The sequence below is a fragment of the Bombus pascuorum genome, chromosome 3 (assembly GCF_905332965.1).
Source record: "Bombus pascuorum chromosome 3, iyBomPasc1.1, whole genome shotgun sequence".
NCBI lineage: Eukaryota > Metazoa > Arthropoda > Insecta > Hymenoptera > Apidae > Bombus > Bombus pascuorum.
Window position 1 is genome coordinate 1,025,414 of NC_083490.1, and position 19,148 is coordinate 1,044,561.

Consider the following 19,148-nt stretch of genomic DNA (forward strand, 5'->3'; position numbering starts at 1 on the left):
TGATATCGTGTTTCGCTTCGTTACGGACGCTAGTTCTGCTCGAGTGCTTTCAGAAAGGTAGCATCGTCGCGTGTCAAGCATTATCGTATTGTCAGATCCTGAGAAAGACGATCGTTGCTACAAGTCCTTGAGCCATTTCCTTTGCCTTCTCAAAGGTAGAATCCTCCTTCTTTCCTTACCATTTACTGTTACTTGCACAAATTATCAAATCGATGCGTCGTTTAGTTAATTCGTATTTTATTTAACGAACTGCGATCGCGAGAAAACACGTTAAAAAAGAAAAATACATATATATAATAGTGAAAGAAAAAAAAAAAGTTAATGCAACGAGGCGTCCGGCCGAAACCGGTTTTTAAAAATTGCATACCACCGGCTATATCGCGCACGATGTTAATATAACGTGGCGCATCCCGCGATACGCAATCTCGAATTTCTCCACGTAATTCGACGACAGAAGAAATGGGGGGAGGGGGAAATAAAAATAAAAAAAGAAAATAGCAACAACGACGAAGAAGTAAGTAAAATATTAATTTTAATCCGACGGTGTTATAATACAGGGCGTAAACCGAGGAGCGTGTTTCCGAGCGTGGAAAAAGCGAACACAACGACCAAAGTTCCTGGCCACATTCTAAATTTCTTTCCACGGATAATAATAACGTTTCGGATAGACGACAGGGTGCGCCGCGTTTCCGGCTGGGACGCGCGTCCGCTCCTCGTTTCCCGTTCCTCGTGAGGCAGAACTTTTCTACGATTTCTTTCGCGCTTTGGCAATTTCGTGCTTCCGTTTCCCAAAAAGAATCCTGTGCGAACGATTTCTCGCGCACGCTCGTTCGTGGCGATGTTTTTCCATCGCCGTCACGGCTCCGTTTCCGCCTCGCTCCGCTTCGTCCCTCTACTTTTTCCCTTCTCCCTTCGTCCCTTTCCCGTCTTTTTCTCATCCAGGCGTCGTTTCCTTTCCGAGTTCCGCGCGTCGAATTCGCTCGACCATATCTTCGATGTGTTCCACTCGTTCTCTCCCTTTGCTGCTTTTATTATTTTCTTCCTTTCTCGCGCCACTTCCGCCGCGGGAAGGGGTACTCGTCTCTTTTCCGCTCGCCGCCGCGGCTTTTCCAACCGCCGTAAATCAAATCACTCCGAGAGAAAACGCGGCCAAACCTACAATACGCGCGAAATCCCAGGGTGTACCGGGTGTCCCGAACGACCCTCAATCCCACCTCGGCTTCGTGCCATACTGCGAGTCGAACGATGATCAAGAAATATCTCTAGAGTTTCGCTTTTCGATGACCTTTCCACGTAACACCAAGCGTAAAATAGAATATCCAGTTACACATCGCGGCTACCTAATTGTATTCTACGAACTGGTGGGAAAACAAAAATATATCGAAGAAAATGATCAAAAGTGTAAATCTTTGTCGGGACACTGCGAGTCTCTTATTACATGGTATCCTGTAAAATCACGAGGAATATCGTATTACAGCGGAGGTTGACAGTGAACAGAAGGAAAAGCGTACAAGAAGCGCGAAACATCCCCTCCAGTGATTGCGAAAGAAAAGAGGGTGGAATCGCCGACGGAGACTGCGGGATCGAATAAAATTTTACGGCCGCGAAATCGTCCAATAATTGTTACGGCTCGCTTTGATCGCGTAAAACACGTCGTAAATGTCGAAAGGGACGACCCCCTGGCCGACAGGAATTACTCTTAACCCCCTTACGGGAGTATTATGCCGCATTACTGGCGATGCTGCGTTTGCGTTTGCACGCTTCCACGCTTCCTCTCCCGTCGCCGTCCGCCGTATCCTTTCGAAAATCTTATCCGTCGGCTCAGGCTCATGGTTCGATTACATCAACACTCCATAAAGTAGCCGAAAGGAGCAATAACCTTGGCGTATTCCGTGGTGCGGCTCGTCTAATGTCAGCGAATCTTACTCGGTCGTTAATTAACTAGCGGTGGAAACGACGCATTTACTCAGGCCATTTCGATTTCCGCGATCCTGCACACGACCCTTGCCTCCCAAGCATCCAGGATATATTTAAATTTGAATTTCAAAGATGATTTACTCTACGTTACTGTGTTACATCTTGACGAATAAATAGATTCGAGAGTTTGTCGTAGAATAGAAAAAGATAGAAAAAATATACAATCGAGATAGGGTGCAACTTCGACTTTCCACGGATTGGACCAACGACGGTTGCTCTGTCTCAATGAAATCTTATCATCGAGAGTCAACGTCCAAACTTTCTAAACGAAGAACCAGCGGTTCTTTCACCGATGCGAATAAAGCCGTTGGCGAAGAGTATAGCCGCGAAACGAGCATCGGAAGCGTCGCTTCGCAGAAGTTGAGGCGCTGAACTTCGAACTCGACGCTTGCCACATGTTTCTTTTCAGCTAGACTAGGAGTAATCTGCTGGGTTAAAAAAAAAAACACCGTTAATATATTCAAGCAAAATGATTACACGGTGTAGAAATATCTCAAGCGAGAGTCCGCGGCGCGCTTACGTGGCCTCTGCTCTGCTCGGTTGTCCGTTTCTCTCTCTTATTTCTAGATAGCCGACGCCGCGACTCGAGCAAACATCTCTCGATGTGTTAAGCCGTAGGGCGTGCGTCTGTGTGCAAGTACACCAAGAGGTCGGGCAAGATCTTTTAATGAAACGCGGATGTTAGAATGGCAGGAATGCTGCAAAATGGTCTAGGCGTGCTATGTACTCTACGTGGAACGTACACAAGCGCGGGATCCGGCTGAGCACGCTCGAGTACGCGTAGACGGCTCGCTCGCGTGTATAGGTACGGGCGTGCACACAAAGGTATGGCAAAAGCATCCACGTAAAGATATATGTATACGTATACGACGAGCGAGCGCTCGGTAGAACGTACATGGCGGCGTCTCGAGGCAAATTAAGCCCCTCGACTCCTCCGCTTCGGCTTCGTTATTGAAGTGGCATTCCTGCTTGGGAACCCTCGACGACTCGTCTCCTGTATACGCCACGACAACGATAACTAGACTTTTTAATAGCTTAATAACGACCGAAGATATTCGCTACGAGTTAACGAGGAACGAGAGAGCCGCGGATCGCGCACGGTTCCACCCTGTCTCTTGTTACCACACGACGAAATTTACTTTCTTCGTCGACCATCATCGACCAATGAGCTAAATAATCCTTCCGCCATACGATCTTCTTCATTAGCCACACGGATACATCCGAATCTCCTGTGTCGTCCCGTTGGTCTTCTTTCCGACAAAACTGGTCGCATTTTGCCGATAACGACGCCTGATGAACGACGACCGTGTCTCCCTGTGTCGTCCCGCTGGTCTTCTTTCTAGCTCAGCTACCGATCTTCTCAACAGCTCCGTGTCATTTTGACCTTTTCAAACGACCTTTTTACTTTCGTACCTTCCACTATTGTTCGCGAGGAATTTCATTAAAAAGACGCGAGCTTCCTTTCGGTACTTAGGCGACGGAAAATTTTCCGTCGAACGAGCTGCGATCGAGCGTTGTAGCAGCGACGACGTTAACACAGCTATAACAAACGACAGGAGAATGAAAAGCCAGTTCATTACGCAACGAAGACGAAACAAAGATATAGCGTAACGGAGTTACGGTGGATAAAGGCGGGGGACGAGAAAGATCGCGAGTACGACAAGAACGAATACGCGAGAAAAGAGAAAGAAGGAGTATTAAGAAAATGTTACAAGATTAAAGGAGAACGGGATGCGGGAGAAAAAGGCGGGGAAAGAAGGAACGCGCTAGCGGATCGAGAAAGAAATTCTTATTGCCTGGCAAGTCCGGCTTTTCCGCAATATACAGCACAGGTGTACCGAATGTGTACACCCCATCCCACCGTCCGTCGTACACGCTCTCGTCCGTAAGGGTGGAAACAGCTCCGTGCACGCATGGTCAGGACCGTATTCTGTCTAGTGAAACCCATTACTCTTTGCTCTTGTTTCGTTTCTCTCGACCATAATATCCAGCCTTTTTTTTTTCTTCTTCCTTCTTTTTTTCGATGCGATACACTGGACGTATCGTTTATAAAAAGAAAAGGTACAAGTTATCGTTTCCCCGGTCGTTATTGCGCTCTTTCTTCGCCAGGTGACTGAAACGCGTAATTCGCAACGGAAGCTACGTCCAACGTTTACTTCTTTATCCGTATCGATATGATCGGACAAATATCCAGTAACAAGGAACCGGGTTTTTAACCTGATGAAATTATAGCCCCGACGACGGAAATAGTTGCGCGATAGGATAAAAGAGTGGAACGCTGTTATTACCAAGAGAATGGTACACGCTTCGTAAGTGGAACGTACAAAAATAGCAGTGGATTTATATATTTAAAGCCGTTGTAAAATTCAACGCAAGTCGTAATCGATGAAGCGAAGTTGACAAGAGGCGGCCGTACACATCGGCGAACCTAAAGTCTACGAACCGCGTGATCTATAGTGCCTAATGACTTTATAACCTGGTTTATTTCAACGGCGAGGCAAGCATCCGCGAGAAACCGGTAAACCAGTTTTCGCGGACACCGTTCCACGCTGTGTAAATCATTTGGTCTCGGTAACCTAACTGGAAAACCGAGCAGGGGACAGGGGACTACCGACTCCTACCGAAGGGTCGCCAAAGCGTAATCTGTTTCCAACGATCAGAAATAGGAAACGAGGGAATAACTTCCGATACCGATCGAGTAAGTGCTCCTCGATAAATTTCCAATCGCCGCGAAACGAAACGAAGATCGTTCTCCTCCGATGACATTTCCTTCGAAAAGACGGAGACAAAGAAAAAAAATGTATATTTTCGCGCCGATCTTTCCCAAGAAGAAGAAAAACTAAGGGGTTGATTAGATGGAATAAACGTGCGTCGATTGCAATAGATACGCGTATCCAGCCACAACTCGTTTCTGCCTCGATACCGAATCGTTCGCTACGTCCCATGAATTTCGCATTAAAATCTGCTCGTTTCTCCTAGAAGCGTATATTTGTTATTTCCTGGCTGGAAAAATCCTGCTGAGCCGCGGAGTATTTCCTTTCGAGTTCTCGTTCGGAGACCGGAGAAAGAGAGGGAGAGAATGTTTCCTCCGTCGCTCCTTTTTCAAAGGGTGGGGGCGAACAGCACATCGAGCAGAAGGAGAGAGAGGGCTAGCTGGCTGGTACGCGAGAGGAGGGCGAGAGGCGACAGGGGTAGACCGACGTTCCTGGGGGTGGAGGCGCAAGAGGCAACGTGGCGTATTGATCGAGTGGCTCTCGCGTCGACCACCACCGCTTTCGAGCCACCCGGTATAGGCGAGCGTCTGCGTTCGTGTTTCTAGACGAGGATTCGTGCGTGTGTCGCAACGTCGTTCAAATGCATGCTCGTACACCACACTGTCAAGCTATTGTTTATGTAGCCACCGTAGTCACAGGGTGATTCAAAAATTAGATTTTATCGGATCTCGATTCCCAGACATTTTCACGTACAGCGAGCAAAAGATGTTTGAATCGTACGCGTTGCGAATATGAAATAACTTATCAACGAAATATATTTACGCTCTGTGTCGTGTTTTTATTTGAACAAAGCCGACGACGATATCTTCGAGATTTCGTTTAATCACCGATACGATATCTGTCCTCGTTATTAACGTATATTTAGTCCCGCAACTTTATTCTCAACATCGAAGACGAATAACCCTTTGGTGTTTTAATTACAAAAGATCGACTCGAGAATCGCAACTCTGGCAAAACGTTACTCGGCGAGACAACGAGGCCCCCCATCGACTTCAGTACGATCGATCGCGCCTTGGGGAATCGACGATACCTCTCTAAACGTATCTTTGACGTTTGTCAACTCCAGAATCAGCATACATGCCGCTGTATACACGGATATACGTGGATTGAGGCGCGTAACCGTGGTGCACCAAACTGTACACGAGCGTGCTTCGTGTGGGGAGGACAAGAGGCGCAATGGTCAGAAAATAACTCAGTCGCGGCGTTCCCATGTACACGGCCGTACGTGTGCGTGTCGAGGTTGCGAGCGTTGAAAACACCATGATCTATGGTGTGTGCATCGTACGAATAACGCGGTGATACTTGGCCTGGAAAATCTGCGAAGCGTATTCGCACGATCGGGCAGAGTTTCGCAAATACATCGGCTCGCAAAGTCGCCTTAGCAACGGTGTAACGCGTTTCGTTAACGTATTTAAAGATTTTTAATTACCGAAAGAATTAGTCTGTAGCGTTATGATACGCGACATACAGAGTGAGGTTCAATTTTGTAATGGAAATGTTATTAGCAATAAAACGTTAACGTTGTAGCGTCTGTAAACTTTGTTCGTAATCGGAGGATCGATTCTATCAAACAGATCGAACACTCTGCGGAGAGGACTGGAATTTAACGTTCCGCGAAAGTTATCCAAATCGTTTAAAAATTCAAAGTTGAATTCAACGAATCAGTTTAGATTCCAACGCGTTTCGTTCATTCCCATACGCGTTCTCTCGTTAACTCGAGCAAATAAAGAAATCGGATTACACAGGCGCAGAGCGGTGTGCACGATTTTTACGATAAGTTTTATAACTGGTAAAATCGTAAAACCTGAACTCTTCGGTAGGTTCTGAAATTTTCCACGTAGACGACCTGTATCTGTTTTCGCGGATGGACAGGATACGGAGACTTTGGCGTTTCATTTTCATGCCGGTGGCTCCCGTGGGCGTCATAAACGCACGCCTCGCGTCTGTGCATCACCATTGGAAAAACTACCCTCACCTTTTCGTCTCTCGCACCGATTCGGTTTCCAACTAACGAGACGAACCCTCGCCTCTTACGCGTCAAACACCGAAGACCCACGCTAAACGTATCGATGATAAAAACTTCGCCCCGAGGGACAATCTCGTTATCCTCGCCATCTATAAACTATCGCGAAACTTTCCTCTCGAAACTCGTTTCGTCCGGCAAGAATTAAAAAGCGACCAAAAGATTGTTGGCTACGAGGGCCCGTCTCGTAACTTTCGCTCAGTTACCAAAGCGCATTTGGAAGGTACACACCGCTTGAAAAATGTTATCGTAAACGTACATTGTTAACGTTTTATGAAACAAGATTCTTGAAGGCGGTACGCGCCTCTGTTTGCGAATTCTTTCCGATTATTGTACGAGTAGGAAGGAAAAAATCGGATAATACGGTCCTTCGTGGAAGCTCTAATGGAGCCATAGAGATCAGGCATGGCTTCTAGAGGGACTAGAGAGGGTAATCCGTCCCTGAGGAAGGGTGGACCGACGCCACTGTCGGCTCAGCTTCATCCCCGCCAGCCGTTCATCGAAGGGGAGGGCAAGGCGCTCGATATCAAATCGTCGAAAAACCATTGTGAAGGTATCGAGGTCGAAACCATTGCTACGAAATACGTTAATCCGTGGAATCTCACAGCCGAACAATTTTTCAATTTACCCTGCCCATACCGATTAACCGCGATGGAAACGATAACCTTACCGTCGTTGGTCGGTAGCAACGATCAATTTAATTCTTATCCAATTACTTCTGAACGGTTACCTCGTTGAACAAACCTTTTGCAATTGCGGGCGAAAGGGGCGTGATTACGGCAAAGAGGAAAAATTCGCGTTCGTTGCGAGAAGCGCGCGTGGAGCTACGATATTAAAAATTTGTGTGCTAAGCGAAAAGACGTGGACGAGGATACGTGTCTACACGCACGCAGGTAGAAGCGTCGCGCACGTAAACGCAACCCTCTTTTGCGGTTGCAGAGACATTTTTCTCGTGGCATCCCTGTACATGCATAATGCATGCAGCCAGGATGCCGCAGACTCTTTACGCGTCGAGAATTCGAAATCGTTCGTCGCGAAAATTCTCGCTGTGGAAGAGAGTTCCCGTTGACTCCTGTAACGACTGGCTTTGCCGTCGGATCAACGAAACAACGTATTCCTCGTATCTTTGAATTACCTACGAAACACAGTTTTAATACAAATAATAAAACGAAATATATAGCCTTTGACTAAAATTTCATGAAATTTTCTACCTCCACGATACTAACGTTCTTCGCCGTTTCAGTAAAAGAGATAATGCAGCGTCGTTTATCCAAGATTTGTACCGCGCTCGGCGCATTAACCGATATCAAATATTTTCACTTTCTTTTCGCGCAATTTTTATGGAACGTCTATCCTGGCAGATAAAATCAGTGTCTCCTACGATCGCGTTACGCTATCGTGGTTTTCGCGCGATGCGATACAGATAGAAAATCAGTTGCGATAGGAGCGAGGAATTAAAGCAGGACCGTGATACGAGAACGGGGAGCCCCGTACGCTGCAAACGTCATATTCGCGGCTGCCGTTTCTGTACCAGACACACGGGACCTGTTGCTGTCGAGTTTACGGTGTTTTTACGAGCGACGTTACAGCCACCCCTGAGTACGGGGGCTGAACACACCCTCCCCGCAGAAACGATATCCCTCTTCTCATTGCTAGTACCTCTATGCGATAGCTAGAACCGGAGAAAGGGAGGAATAGAAACCGAAACGACTATCCGTTTATCTCTTCCCTTACAACTTTCTCTCTCCTGTTCGATCGAAACAAACGACTGGACGAATAATCGCTCAGACGAATCCTCGCTCTACGACGAGGTCACAATCGCGTGTTAATCATAGATCGTGCGTAGATTACCAAATACGATACACAATATGCTTCGTATATGGTATATTTTTCGAGTCAGCAGCGATATGGAAATTCCGGGCGTACTTTTAGCCTAAATTCGTCTGGTCTCGGGCGATTTCTCGAAGGAGATCAAACTCGCGAGCAATTGAGTCACGTCGACGCGACGCGACGCGACGCGACTCGACGCGACTCGACTCGACTCGACGGCACGAAATTTCGTTGCGACGGTCTTCTCAAGGCGAGAAAAGTCGAAGGGGAGAGAGATTCGGTGCGGCTGACTTCCGACGAGACAGTGCCGCGTATATGGAGGGTCGGTAGAAACAAGCGATAAGTTTAGCGAGAGTTGAGAAAGTTTCTGGTCGTTGCCGGCACTGGCTACGAAACTTTCCAACTACCGAGTTTTGTCTCGCGCAATTAGAAGTTCCCTGTATTATTCATAGCTAACGTTGCTCTTCCTCGTTCCACGGTTACTTCTCCATCCTCTGTCTAAGCTTCTTCTTGTCGTTCCGCTTTCGCCCGATTCTCTTTCGGCATGGCAGCTCGGCACTGGATGTCCCGACCGCTTCTTCGTAACGCGCAAAACTCAAAGACAACCACGAAGAGGCGCAAGTCGCGCACGGTTCATGAATTTTAATGAAATCTCCGGCCAGAGATGGAAGCTCTTTCGTGTTTCTCCCTGTCCTCTCTCTCTCTCTCTTTCTCTCTTTTTCTCTTTTATTCGCGCGAATACACGCGCGCCTGTTGGTGCTTCTCGTCCTGATCTATGCTCTTTACGTGCTGCTCGATATTCGCCGCAACATAGCGCCAGCCCGACTCCTTTCGCAACTATTCCGCGAGCGTGCGGCTCGCAAGCGAACTCGCGAGCTCGTATCCGCTTGTATTCCCATCTCGGGCATTAGTGGAATTCAAAGCATCGAAATTCTAATCGCATCCGCGAACCGCGTATTACCAAAACCTATCAGATATCCATAACGTTAACGAGATAACGTTCGCTCGGCTTACGTGGCAAAACAACCGCGAATATTCGAGAATTGGCGAACCGCAGCGCCAAACGTTCTCGATAGAGCGACGGTGTGTGTCTCGGTAACTTCCAACGATCGGCTAAACGTCGTGTTCTCGTTCGATCGCGCGCGAAGCCTCGCAATAACACCGCTCGAACGTTGGCCGATCGATCGATTAATGACAAAGTAACGTGCACGCGATAGAACGTAGTATTATAGTCGCGCCGAAGCTTCTCTCCTATACACGGCAGCAATTCATCCCGCGATAAAATTATCCCGATACGCTTTTCCAACGAAAGACGTACGACGTTTCGCTCAAGGACGAGCTGTCACTCTCTTGTCATCTTGCGCTGCGACGGAATTGAAATGGAATTAAATTAACGATAACAGTGGCGGCTGTATGTACGGCACGTAATAAAGTACGTGTACGAGCGCACAGCCTCTACTTGTCGTGCTACACACTAGAGTAGAAGCTCGGCATCGCGTGTCTTGGATTCTCTCCGCCGAAACAAGACACAATGATACTTATTTCGTGTCGAGAAACGCGCGGTTATTGTTATTCCCGAGGGTGGAATGCCATTCGCCCGTCACCTTGCGCGTCTAACCCCTCGAACTAGGCGTCGAGACGATGCATGTGCACGATTCTGCTGCAAATACGAAGAAATCGTCGACTTTTTTGTAATACTCGTTAGCCGAATCATTGAAGATTAATTAGAACGGGAACGAATCGGTAATGAGAAAATATGGTTAAACGAGAAAAGACTGGAGCGAAGAAGCCGGCGACCGGTAAAGAGAAACTGATTAGAATTCGAAGAACGAGAAGGCGACGAATCGAAGAAAAAAGGGCAAGGTTATATTCCATCGGGAACGAAAAGGGCCTAACGATCCACGGTACGAGCTTCTCTTCGCCCCATGCAATCTCCATAGAATTACCATACGATTAAGAGAATACCGACCTCCGGTGTACGTACACTGGAGCCAACATTAGCCCTTGAGAGTCTTCCAATTAGCCTCTCGAAAGATCGTTCGTCTCTCGTCTATATAGATCGCGCCAGAGTTACCGTAGAGGACATAAGATGTCGGATATATGCCAGCCAGATAATCAGGATACACCAGGATACGGGATAAGAGGCGTAAAAAGTTAGATAGCAACATGAAAAGTCGTGCTTTTTTATAAGAACGAATGCGATTGTTTCTTCGCATCGTTGCAAGCGTTACAACGTACGTACCATGTATAAGTATATGGACGATGCGGAGAAATCGAAGGTACGGTCGTTATCGTTGTCAGATTGTCTTATCGAAAAAGGTGAGTCGTAAAGGGGCGTACTATACCCTTTGGATTAATAATCAGCGACAATGGCCAGGATTCCGTACCTAGTGGAAACGCGTGTGGGCCAGGGTGACGTGCACACGCAGGCGCGTGTAAAACACGTGAGAGCACGTACACGCGAGCAGAAAGGAGTATATTTTGCGTGGCGGACATGGCGGTACTCCCGGTGTGTTCGTTCTCCTTCTTTCTTTCCCCGTCTTTCTCTCTGTCTTTCGGTTTACGAGCTTATTTTACTGGATTTTTATGATATAACGTACCCGCACCTAGCTCGAGCCCGAAGTTTATAGGTTTGCGAGATTTTATCGTGGCGTAACGTATGGTTTGTTAAATCGACCCCCTGCGCAACACACGCGTGCCCGCCGATTCATATACAAGCACACTCGGAACACGCACGATGAATTCCGCAAAGGGGCCTCTCGCCGGTAGATATTTATCGCGCGGTACGACGACCCAAGTGGATCGCTTGTTTATTTTTCCAAACCCTTTCGCGTTTTTCGTTTTCCGGCTCGAACGCCAGAACTCTCTAGAGCTGTACGACCGTCGTGCTCGAAATCATCGGACCAAGCTTACGATTAGCAATGGTTTAGCAAAATTTGCGAATAACGATACGTCGATAGCGGAGTTACCGCTTCCTAACGTTTTGCTTGGACGCGATAAAACCGAGTCGTACCGAGTAATTATACGAGGCGAATTACGTACGCGTATATTGCCGCGCGAATACTTTTACGCGCTGGCACAATGCGTTAATTGTAGATTCAGCGACGTATTGCGAGATCGGGATCGTTGTCGATCGGATTGCAAAAGGGTGAAGGGAGATACTTTTGCGAGGGCGATGACCATAACGACGACTTCCGGTCAGTAACTCCGCGCAATTAAAGCGACTTAAGTGCAATTCCGTTAACGGGACAGCCAGTGTAACTGTCGTGTACGACTTGACAGCACAATGCCTATTCGCTCTCTTGGATTTTCTTTTGTTCTCTCGGTATCGTTACTTGCGTGTACGCGACTCGCTACGTGTCTTCCTCCAACTTTTTCCATCGCGTTTCCCAACCAAATCCAAGCTCACGCACTCGAATCCGTGACGTTTTGCTCGTAACCGAACATATGGTCGCTCCAAAAATACCAACGATGCAAGGTTATCTCGATGCCGCGGATATTTTTGGATTTTCCCTCTTCACCGATGTTCCACTTGTTTTCCGAACAAAAACTCCTACGTCAAGCCTCGTTAACAAATACGCGTGTATCTTATCTACGACCAACCATTACGGTAACATTATTGCTTGATAATGCAATAAGCTTTTATCTTCGCCTATAAATATGCGACGTAGCGCAGCGCGAGTAAATGTTTCATGCAATTTCCTCCATTTACAACCTGTACCCGAATACTTCCTTTTCTTTTCTTTAACATACTTCCCTTTCGAACAAACTGATTATCGCTTAACAAGCCTACCGATAAAGAAACAATCGCCTATTGCAAGCTTAACCTTAAAATCACAATAGCTTCGCTTTCGCCTACGCTTCACGTGAAATTTCAATGTAACAAATTTCTTGGATTCTTCGAACAAAGAGAAACATCGAACAAATACGAAAGCTTTGCCCGTAGCAACAGGAACCATCGTGAACCGTCTTCGTAATAAGTAAAAGCTCTCGCCTCGACGTTCATGAGTAAATATACCGAAGCTTGGTGCAACCTTAAAAACTTTTCGTAATAAATCAGTGCACAATACGACAGGCTGGAATCGGACAAATCTCGTTAGTCGGGTCGAAGAAGTTTGTGCCCGAGAGAAAGAGAGAAAGAGAGTGAGAGAGTGAGAGAGCTAGAGAGCAGAAAGGCCGGTTCACCTTGGTTGCTGGAGCCCATCTGCATGCGGGGTCCACGGATGAAGAAGAGGGAGAAGAAAAGGACAAACGAAAGAGAAGAGGAGGAGGAAGAAGAAGAAAAGGAAATCGAAGCTAGGGGAACGACATTCCAACCGGGGTCGGCACGAGAAGCGTCATCTCTTGGAAAACCGACGCTATCTTTCTATATTTCGCCAACTATGGCATCAACGACCAAATCTCGTCGATCGAAACACAACCGATTCCGCCGATTTATTTAGTCCTTCCGCGAGATAATCGATACCTCCGTACGTTTTCGGGCAGACAGAAAAATCTGAACGAAACGGACGATGAAACTAATTAGAGAGTCTGTCTGTTCCGCTCGCCGGAAAATTTCTCCGTTCGAATTACAAAACGGATTGCGATCGGATAACAGAAATCGCGCAAACGCGGGAATATTTTAATCCCGATCCGCGATATAACTTCCGTAAATCAGATTACAGGGAATAACGCGTTAAATCATAATGTACGACGCATATTACGTCAAACGAGTAAATTACGTACGTTATTAATTCTTCAAACGCGATGCTTCATTTAGCGGCTGTCTCTGTGTGACGAAGAACATTACGAATCGTTAATACGAACGCTGATAATCGTTATAGATCGCAACCGTATCGGGATAGAAAAGATTTCAATCTTATCTTGGGAAACTTGGAATCGATCTTTCGGCAAATACGATAGCCGGATGATTAGGAGAATTTTTACCGGATACACGGGCGTAATAAAGGGAAAAGTGTAAATACAACAAATTTTCATGCGCAAGAGAAAAAGAGAACTATGCTTAAATCAACATAGCATAGCGTGTAAAATCGCGTGAGACAAACAAATACGCGGAACGTTGCGCAAGCCTTAATTAAAGTGCGCGCTGTCTAATTAACGTACAACATACAGTTTACTCTTATCAGAACACGATGTTCATTAGGAAAATTGTAGAGTGGCCCGTTAAATTACTTTTCGAACCTATCGATAGAATTGAATGCGCATATTGCCACTGTGTAAAGCTTCGCTTGTATCGCGCTAAGAAGTTAATAATTGAACGGCTATCTTTTACCATTAAACCATTCGTATGTACATAAAGGAAAATATCTTTATTCGTAGAGAGAAGATTCGCGACCATCAACGAGAAAACTCGAAAACAACCGATTCGTGAAAATCTACACAGTTTCGTCAATCGTAGAGACAATCGTACGATAAGTATTTTGCAGGAACGATGGAACTCTGGCCCAAAGATGGTCTTGCGAAAACACTTAAAGCGTGGCTGTGTGAAATAAAACCGAATTACTACTGGAAAGCGTCCAAATTGAATATGGATTTTTAATTGTTACGAGAGAACGCGACCGCGACAGCGTCGTTTCAGAAATACGGAGAATCGAGAGTAACGCGGTGCCGCGCTTCGATACGACGCAGTCTCCGTGTCGGTTTAATTAAATGACGATAAATCGAAAGAGATAGGGAAAGAGTTGACAGCGAGACAGGGGTGGTAGAGAGAGGCAGAGCTGCATAACCGATTGCAGTCAAGTTGTATTTCCAAACTCGCGTACGTTACGCGCGCTGACAAACAATAAATAAAGTTGACCGCCAATCGGACAACCAAGCTAGCAATCGATAGCGACCGGTCTTTGATTAATTACACGGCCACACGCGACCGTTCGTAGGAATTAACTATTTGCTATTTTGAAATTTAGCCCGATATAATAGGACGTAGGTAGAATGATTTGTCGCCCGATTCATCGTTCACATTTCATTTTAAGCGATACCTTCGTTCCCATCGTATTACAAATTTGACAAAAGAGTGGAAGCATTTTTTAAAAGAACTTGGCCCTCCGAAATTACTGTATCTCTCGCGTTGGATTCACGTCGATAGCGGCGAGAATATTTTTAGGTAGCAACCGTATGTGGTGGCGTCGACGATTATACCACCGCTGTGAGGAACTATCCGAAGAAAAGGTCTCTGAACGTGGAAGAAGAAGAAAAAACAGATTAGAGGTTGGTAGAAAGACAGGTTCGAGAAATCCCGCGGATTTTCAGCTCCCTCCCCTGTTTCTCCCTCCACTCTGTATCTTTCTCTTTCTCTTTCTGCTACCCTTCGGGACCTTCGTACGCCCCATGGGAAATCGGCCTAAACGGAGTCGTCCAAAACAGGTTTTCAAAGATCTCTACGTTTCGAAGAATAGCTATTTCGGATGACCGTGACAAATCGTTACTACGAGACTAACGCAACGAAACTATGAGTCACGATGCCAGATATTCAAATGAACATAAACCATTAAAAACAATATAGTCCATTCTCAGCCGGTCAGAGAGAGAGAGAGAGAGGAACGATTCGTTTTCTGTTTCGATGAGCCAAGCGTTTGTAGTAGCTGAAAAGATAGGGGAAAGATGGAATCGGTCGGCGACTACAATAACAATCGAATGCAACATTGGTAATGTCGGTACAAGCTGGTACGACGTTTATCAGTTGTGGATAAAAGAGAAAGAAAAAATATCGAATGGGGAGAAATCTGAGTTGGTACGGTCCTGATCCGAAGTTATCCGAGCTCCGCGAGAGAGCCGATTATATTAAATGGCTGGTAAAACGGTCTGCTTAACATAGCGTTTATCTGCTCCTCTTGGTTTTAGTACTTTTTCACTGCCTCGTCAGCCATTGCCCATAAACTCTACTACAAGCCTTGCCTCTTTTTCTCTCTTCATCCCCTGTCGCTCGCTCTCCGCTACCCCGTACATTTTTCTCTGTACCTTCGTCTGACCTACGCGTACATGCGCAACCATGTGTCTGCGCGAGAACACGCGTGTATACTTAGCACGACTCATAAAGAATATAGAACCATTAAAACGACTCATCCTCTTGAGTGTGCTCATCATACTTTGACGCCTTTTTTGTTTACATAAATCCTCTTTACGCTCTCGACTCTGTTTCACGTTCTATATCAGCCATCGAAAGAGTTCTTTCATGAATGTAATTAAGAATGGCCATTCAAGCCTGGCCGAAAGTTTTGCCGAACGTTTTTCTAGACAACTGTACTGCTGCTACGGGATAATCGCGTAGAACGTAACGTTTGATTCCTATGTTCGAAGAAAACATTCGTAAAAAATGCAAACGCCCGATACGTAATCAATAATTACGACAACCTTGAATTTTTAATCATGCGCCTACAATACGATACAGACATACGTGGCGTCCGTTTCTTTCTCGACCCACGGAACCACACGATCCAACGATTTCTACTTCTTATGGAATGTTAGGAATAAATCGAGAGATAACCAACCCTGTAGAAATTTGATCAACGACCACGTGCTTTTTAACCTATAGAACGGGCATCGTTTCGCAACGAAGAGCAGCGTGCCTTTTTCCAATCTTATCAAAGAAACGTATATAACGGACGCCGTACGTGGAATGTCGTCGATGTCCAACCCTCCACCAGCACAATACCACCCTCGCCGCGAGAAAGGAGAAAACTAGCGAGCCGCTCGAAAAAGGGAGAAACGAGAGAGAGAAAATAGAAAAAGAGAGTGTGTAGAGATATACACATATACTTACAGCGGAACGACGTGAAAGAGGGTGGCTTAGCATGAGGGGCGTGGTGGCCCCACCACCTCCATCAAACGACCAGGCAGAAACTACTTTTGGGGTAGCCGACCCACACACCTCCTTCTCCGATCCATTCCTCCCCCTCGGTTCCTACCCATCCTACGAAGCACTTCGAGCCAAGCCAGCTACCCCTCGCACCCCAAAAATAATTGCGCGTTTCGTGGTCTCTTGATCCGCGCGTAAAAGTAATCCAAACATCGCATAAAAATTATGTTTACGAGTTTCGAATGGGCGCAGGGGTCGACCCTGCAGGGTAGACAACACTGCACTGCACGCCGAAAGCATATCAACAGTCTCTCTCCTCTCGCCTAGATAGGCATCTCTTTCTAGGAATTTCTCAGATTGTTTAGAACTCGCATGTGAACCACCGGAGCGACCGCGCGAGTTACGAGGTGATCTTCCGCACTTTTATGGAGTCTTCTCTTATCTTAATGGCGTACATTTAATCGGAAATTATTTACTGCGATTTTCGATAGACTAATTACTAACATTAGCAATTAATAATATAGAACCGGATTTTCTTGTATCGTTTAAAACTACCTGCGAGAATAACAATAACTGTGATCTCTAAGGTTTATTGGTAAAGCGATATTTATCAGCGTTATTTGCTTCCTTGCAAGAAACTACATCGATTAACAACAACAAAAATAAAGATAATAGATAGTAAAACTCACCTGTTTTCTCTTTGATTTCACACAGGACTGAAAACAAGGCTGGTTTCATTCTGTGACAGTTTAATGTATGTTTTCTGAAAGAAAGAATATAAATTATTAATTGCGTGATATAAATTAAATGTTGAGTAATTGGCAAAAAATTTATATTGTGTGATATCGTTCATTATAAAGAAATAAGAGTCTAAAATTAAAATAACATTACGTATGCGTGACATAGTTGAACATAATAGATATAAACATTTTGGTAAACTTGTATAATCGTGCAAGTACCAATAGTGCGAAGATAACCGTCTTATCGCGTATTCGGACGCCTATATATAACTTACTGTTATAGCTTGTCATTACCAGTATATCTACTATATTCGTTACTTAACAGTTTGCACTTAACAGTTACCAAGCTATAAAATGATAAAAAGACATCATAAGAATAATATTTACTCTCTTCGACCGAAATCCTAACGTAAAACATTATAAAACGATGAACATAACCTGCATTTATCGTTATTTGATACGTTTACTACATGTTTTAACAGCTAATAAAAAAATTCTAGAGTAATTGATTTCAATGTAATGTTGTAAAAGAACCATTAAAAAAGAAATGAAAAAAAAAGGAGCATGTCAGATAAGTAAATGAAATACTACGAGAAAATTGATGCAAGAATTATTAAAGTAATGATGCATCTTAGAAGTATTAAAAAATGGCGGCTGATCGGATCACGAGTGGGACCAACCTCGCTTGCGCCTCGTCCAAGCTTTGATCAGTGATGTTCATAATTTGTTGGAGGATTTCACTGATGTCCTGTTTTCTAGCCTCAACGGCTTGATCCGGACCTTGTGTCGCGGTTCCATCCACAGGCCCCATACTACCGTATCCGGTAGTATTTTGGGCCCCTTGACCCTGGTTTCCTCCCATCAAACCAACACCTGATCCGCCGTGTTGCAGCATCCTGCCAGTTTCATCCATCAACTGTAGACAGCCGCACTAAGAATATTATCCGTCTCTTTCCGCCTTTTTTCCTTTTTTTCTCTCTTTCCCTTTTTCTCTTTCCTGTAGCAAGAGTAAATTTCGTTCACACAACACTCGCGGATGTAAGTATATCGTATACCAGGTGTCGCAGAAAAACACGACTGTACAAACAACCGTCCCGCTCTTTCACTTTATGACGACTCCTGTATCTCGAGGAAAATATGTTTCACGCACGTGCTCTATCTTTCTCTCTCACACTCGTGCGACACTTCATATGGAAGCCCGAGCAGGCATGCACTTGCAAAAATAGAATTTTTCATGAATAATGTACCAAATTTCTTGAGAATACGAAGAAATCTATGAGAATGAGAGATCCCCGTAATGCGCCGTACGGTTGGCTTGGAGGTTATGCCGCCGTGGCCTTTGTCTCTTACGTATCGTTTGGCGTTTTAACTTGTTCTTGCTCCTCTTTCCCGGTCGCTCTCTTGCTCTTTCTCTTTTTCTCTCTTGGTTATTCGTTCGCTTGCTCGCTCTTTCGTTTTTCTTTTTTCTCTCTTTTCTTGCTCTACCTATCCTTCTCTTTCGATACCCTTCGGTATCCTTTTTACTTCTATTCCCCCCTCTCACTCTCTTTCTCTCTCACTCTCTCTCTCTCTCTCTCTCTATCTATCTATCTATCTCTATCTCTCTCTCTCTCTTTCTCTCTTCGTTTCTTTTCTCACTAATATATATTTCCTTGCTGATTCAAGAACACTCACGTTGCGTCTAGTAATCGGTTTCTAGTTTGCTATACACACTATAGAGTTGATGAAAATGGTGCCTTCGGCAGCTTTAAACTTGACGGATTGTCGGATTTTACGTATACGCGGTTATGTCGACGGTCGGCGTCGCGCCCGGTCCGCACTCTCCTTTCACTCGTTCTTTCCTCTGCTCAGTAAGGATACTCGTACAAGCTGAGGAAAATCGGCGTTCTTCGAGCCATCCGCGCACGGACGTCACACACCAACTCTCCGCCTTACAAGGCAACGCGCGGACCGACCGTTTCTGTCGCTCTTTTCACTCTTCTCGGCCGTGAGCGACTGCTACGCTCCTG

General features: G+C 45.6%; 1 protein-coding gene across 8 annotated transcripts in view; it reads right to left on the bottom strand.

The window, feature by feature from the left end:
- LOC132905256 (homeobox protein extradenticle) overlaps positions 1 to 19,148 on the bottom strand; it is a 119,889-nt gene that overhangs the window by 21,764 nt on the left and 78,977 nt on the right. For 7 of the 8 annotated variants that reach the window (XM_060956399.1, XM_060956394.1, XM_060956397.1 and 4 more), the window contains exons 1-2: positions 17,820 to 18,674; positions 17,089 to 17,162 (exon numbers count right to left, since the gene is read on the bottom strand). In XM_060956399.1, coding sequence (XP_060812382.1) covers positions 17,089 to 17,162; positions 17,820 to 18,052 — 307 coding nt within the window. In that variant the 5' untranslated portion in view covers positions 18,053 to 18,674. Of the gene's footprint in view, positions 1 to 17,088; positions 17,163 to 17,819; positions 18,675 to 19,148 lie in introns of those variants that run through there. The other variant, XM_060956393.1, reaches the window with a different exon arrangement.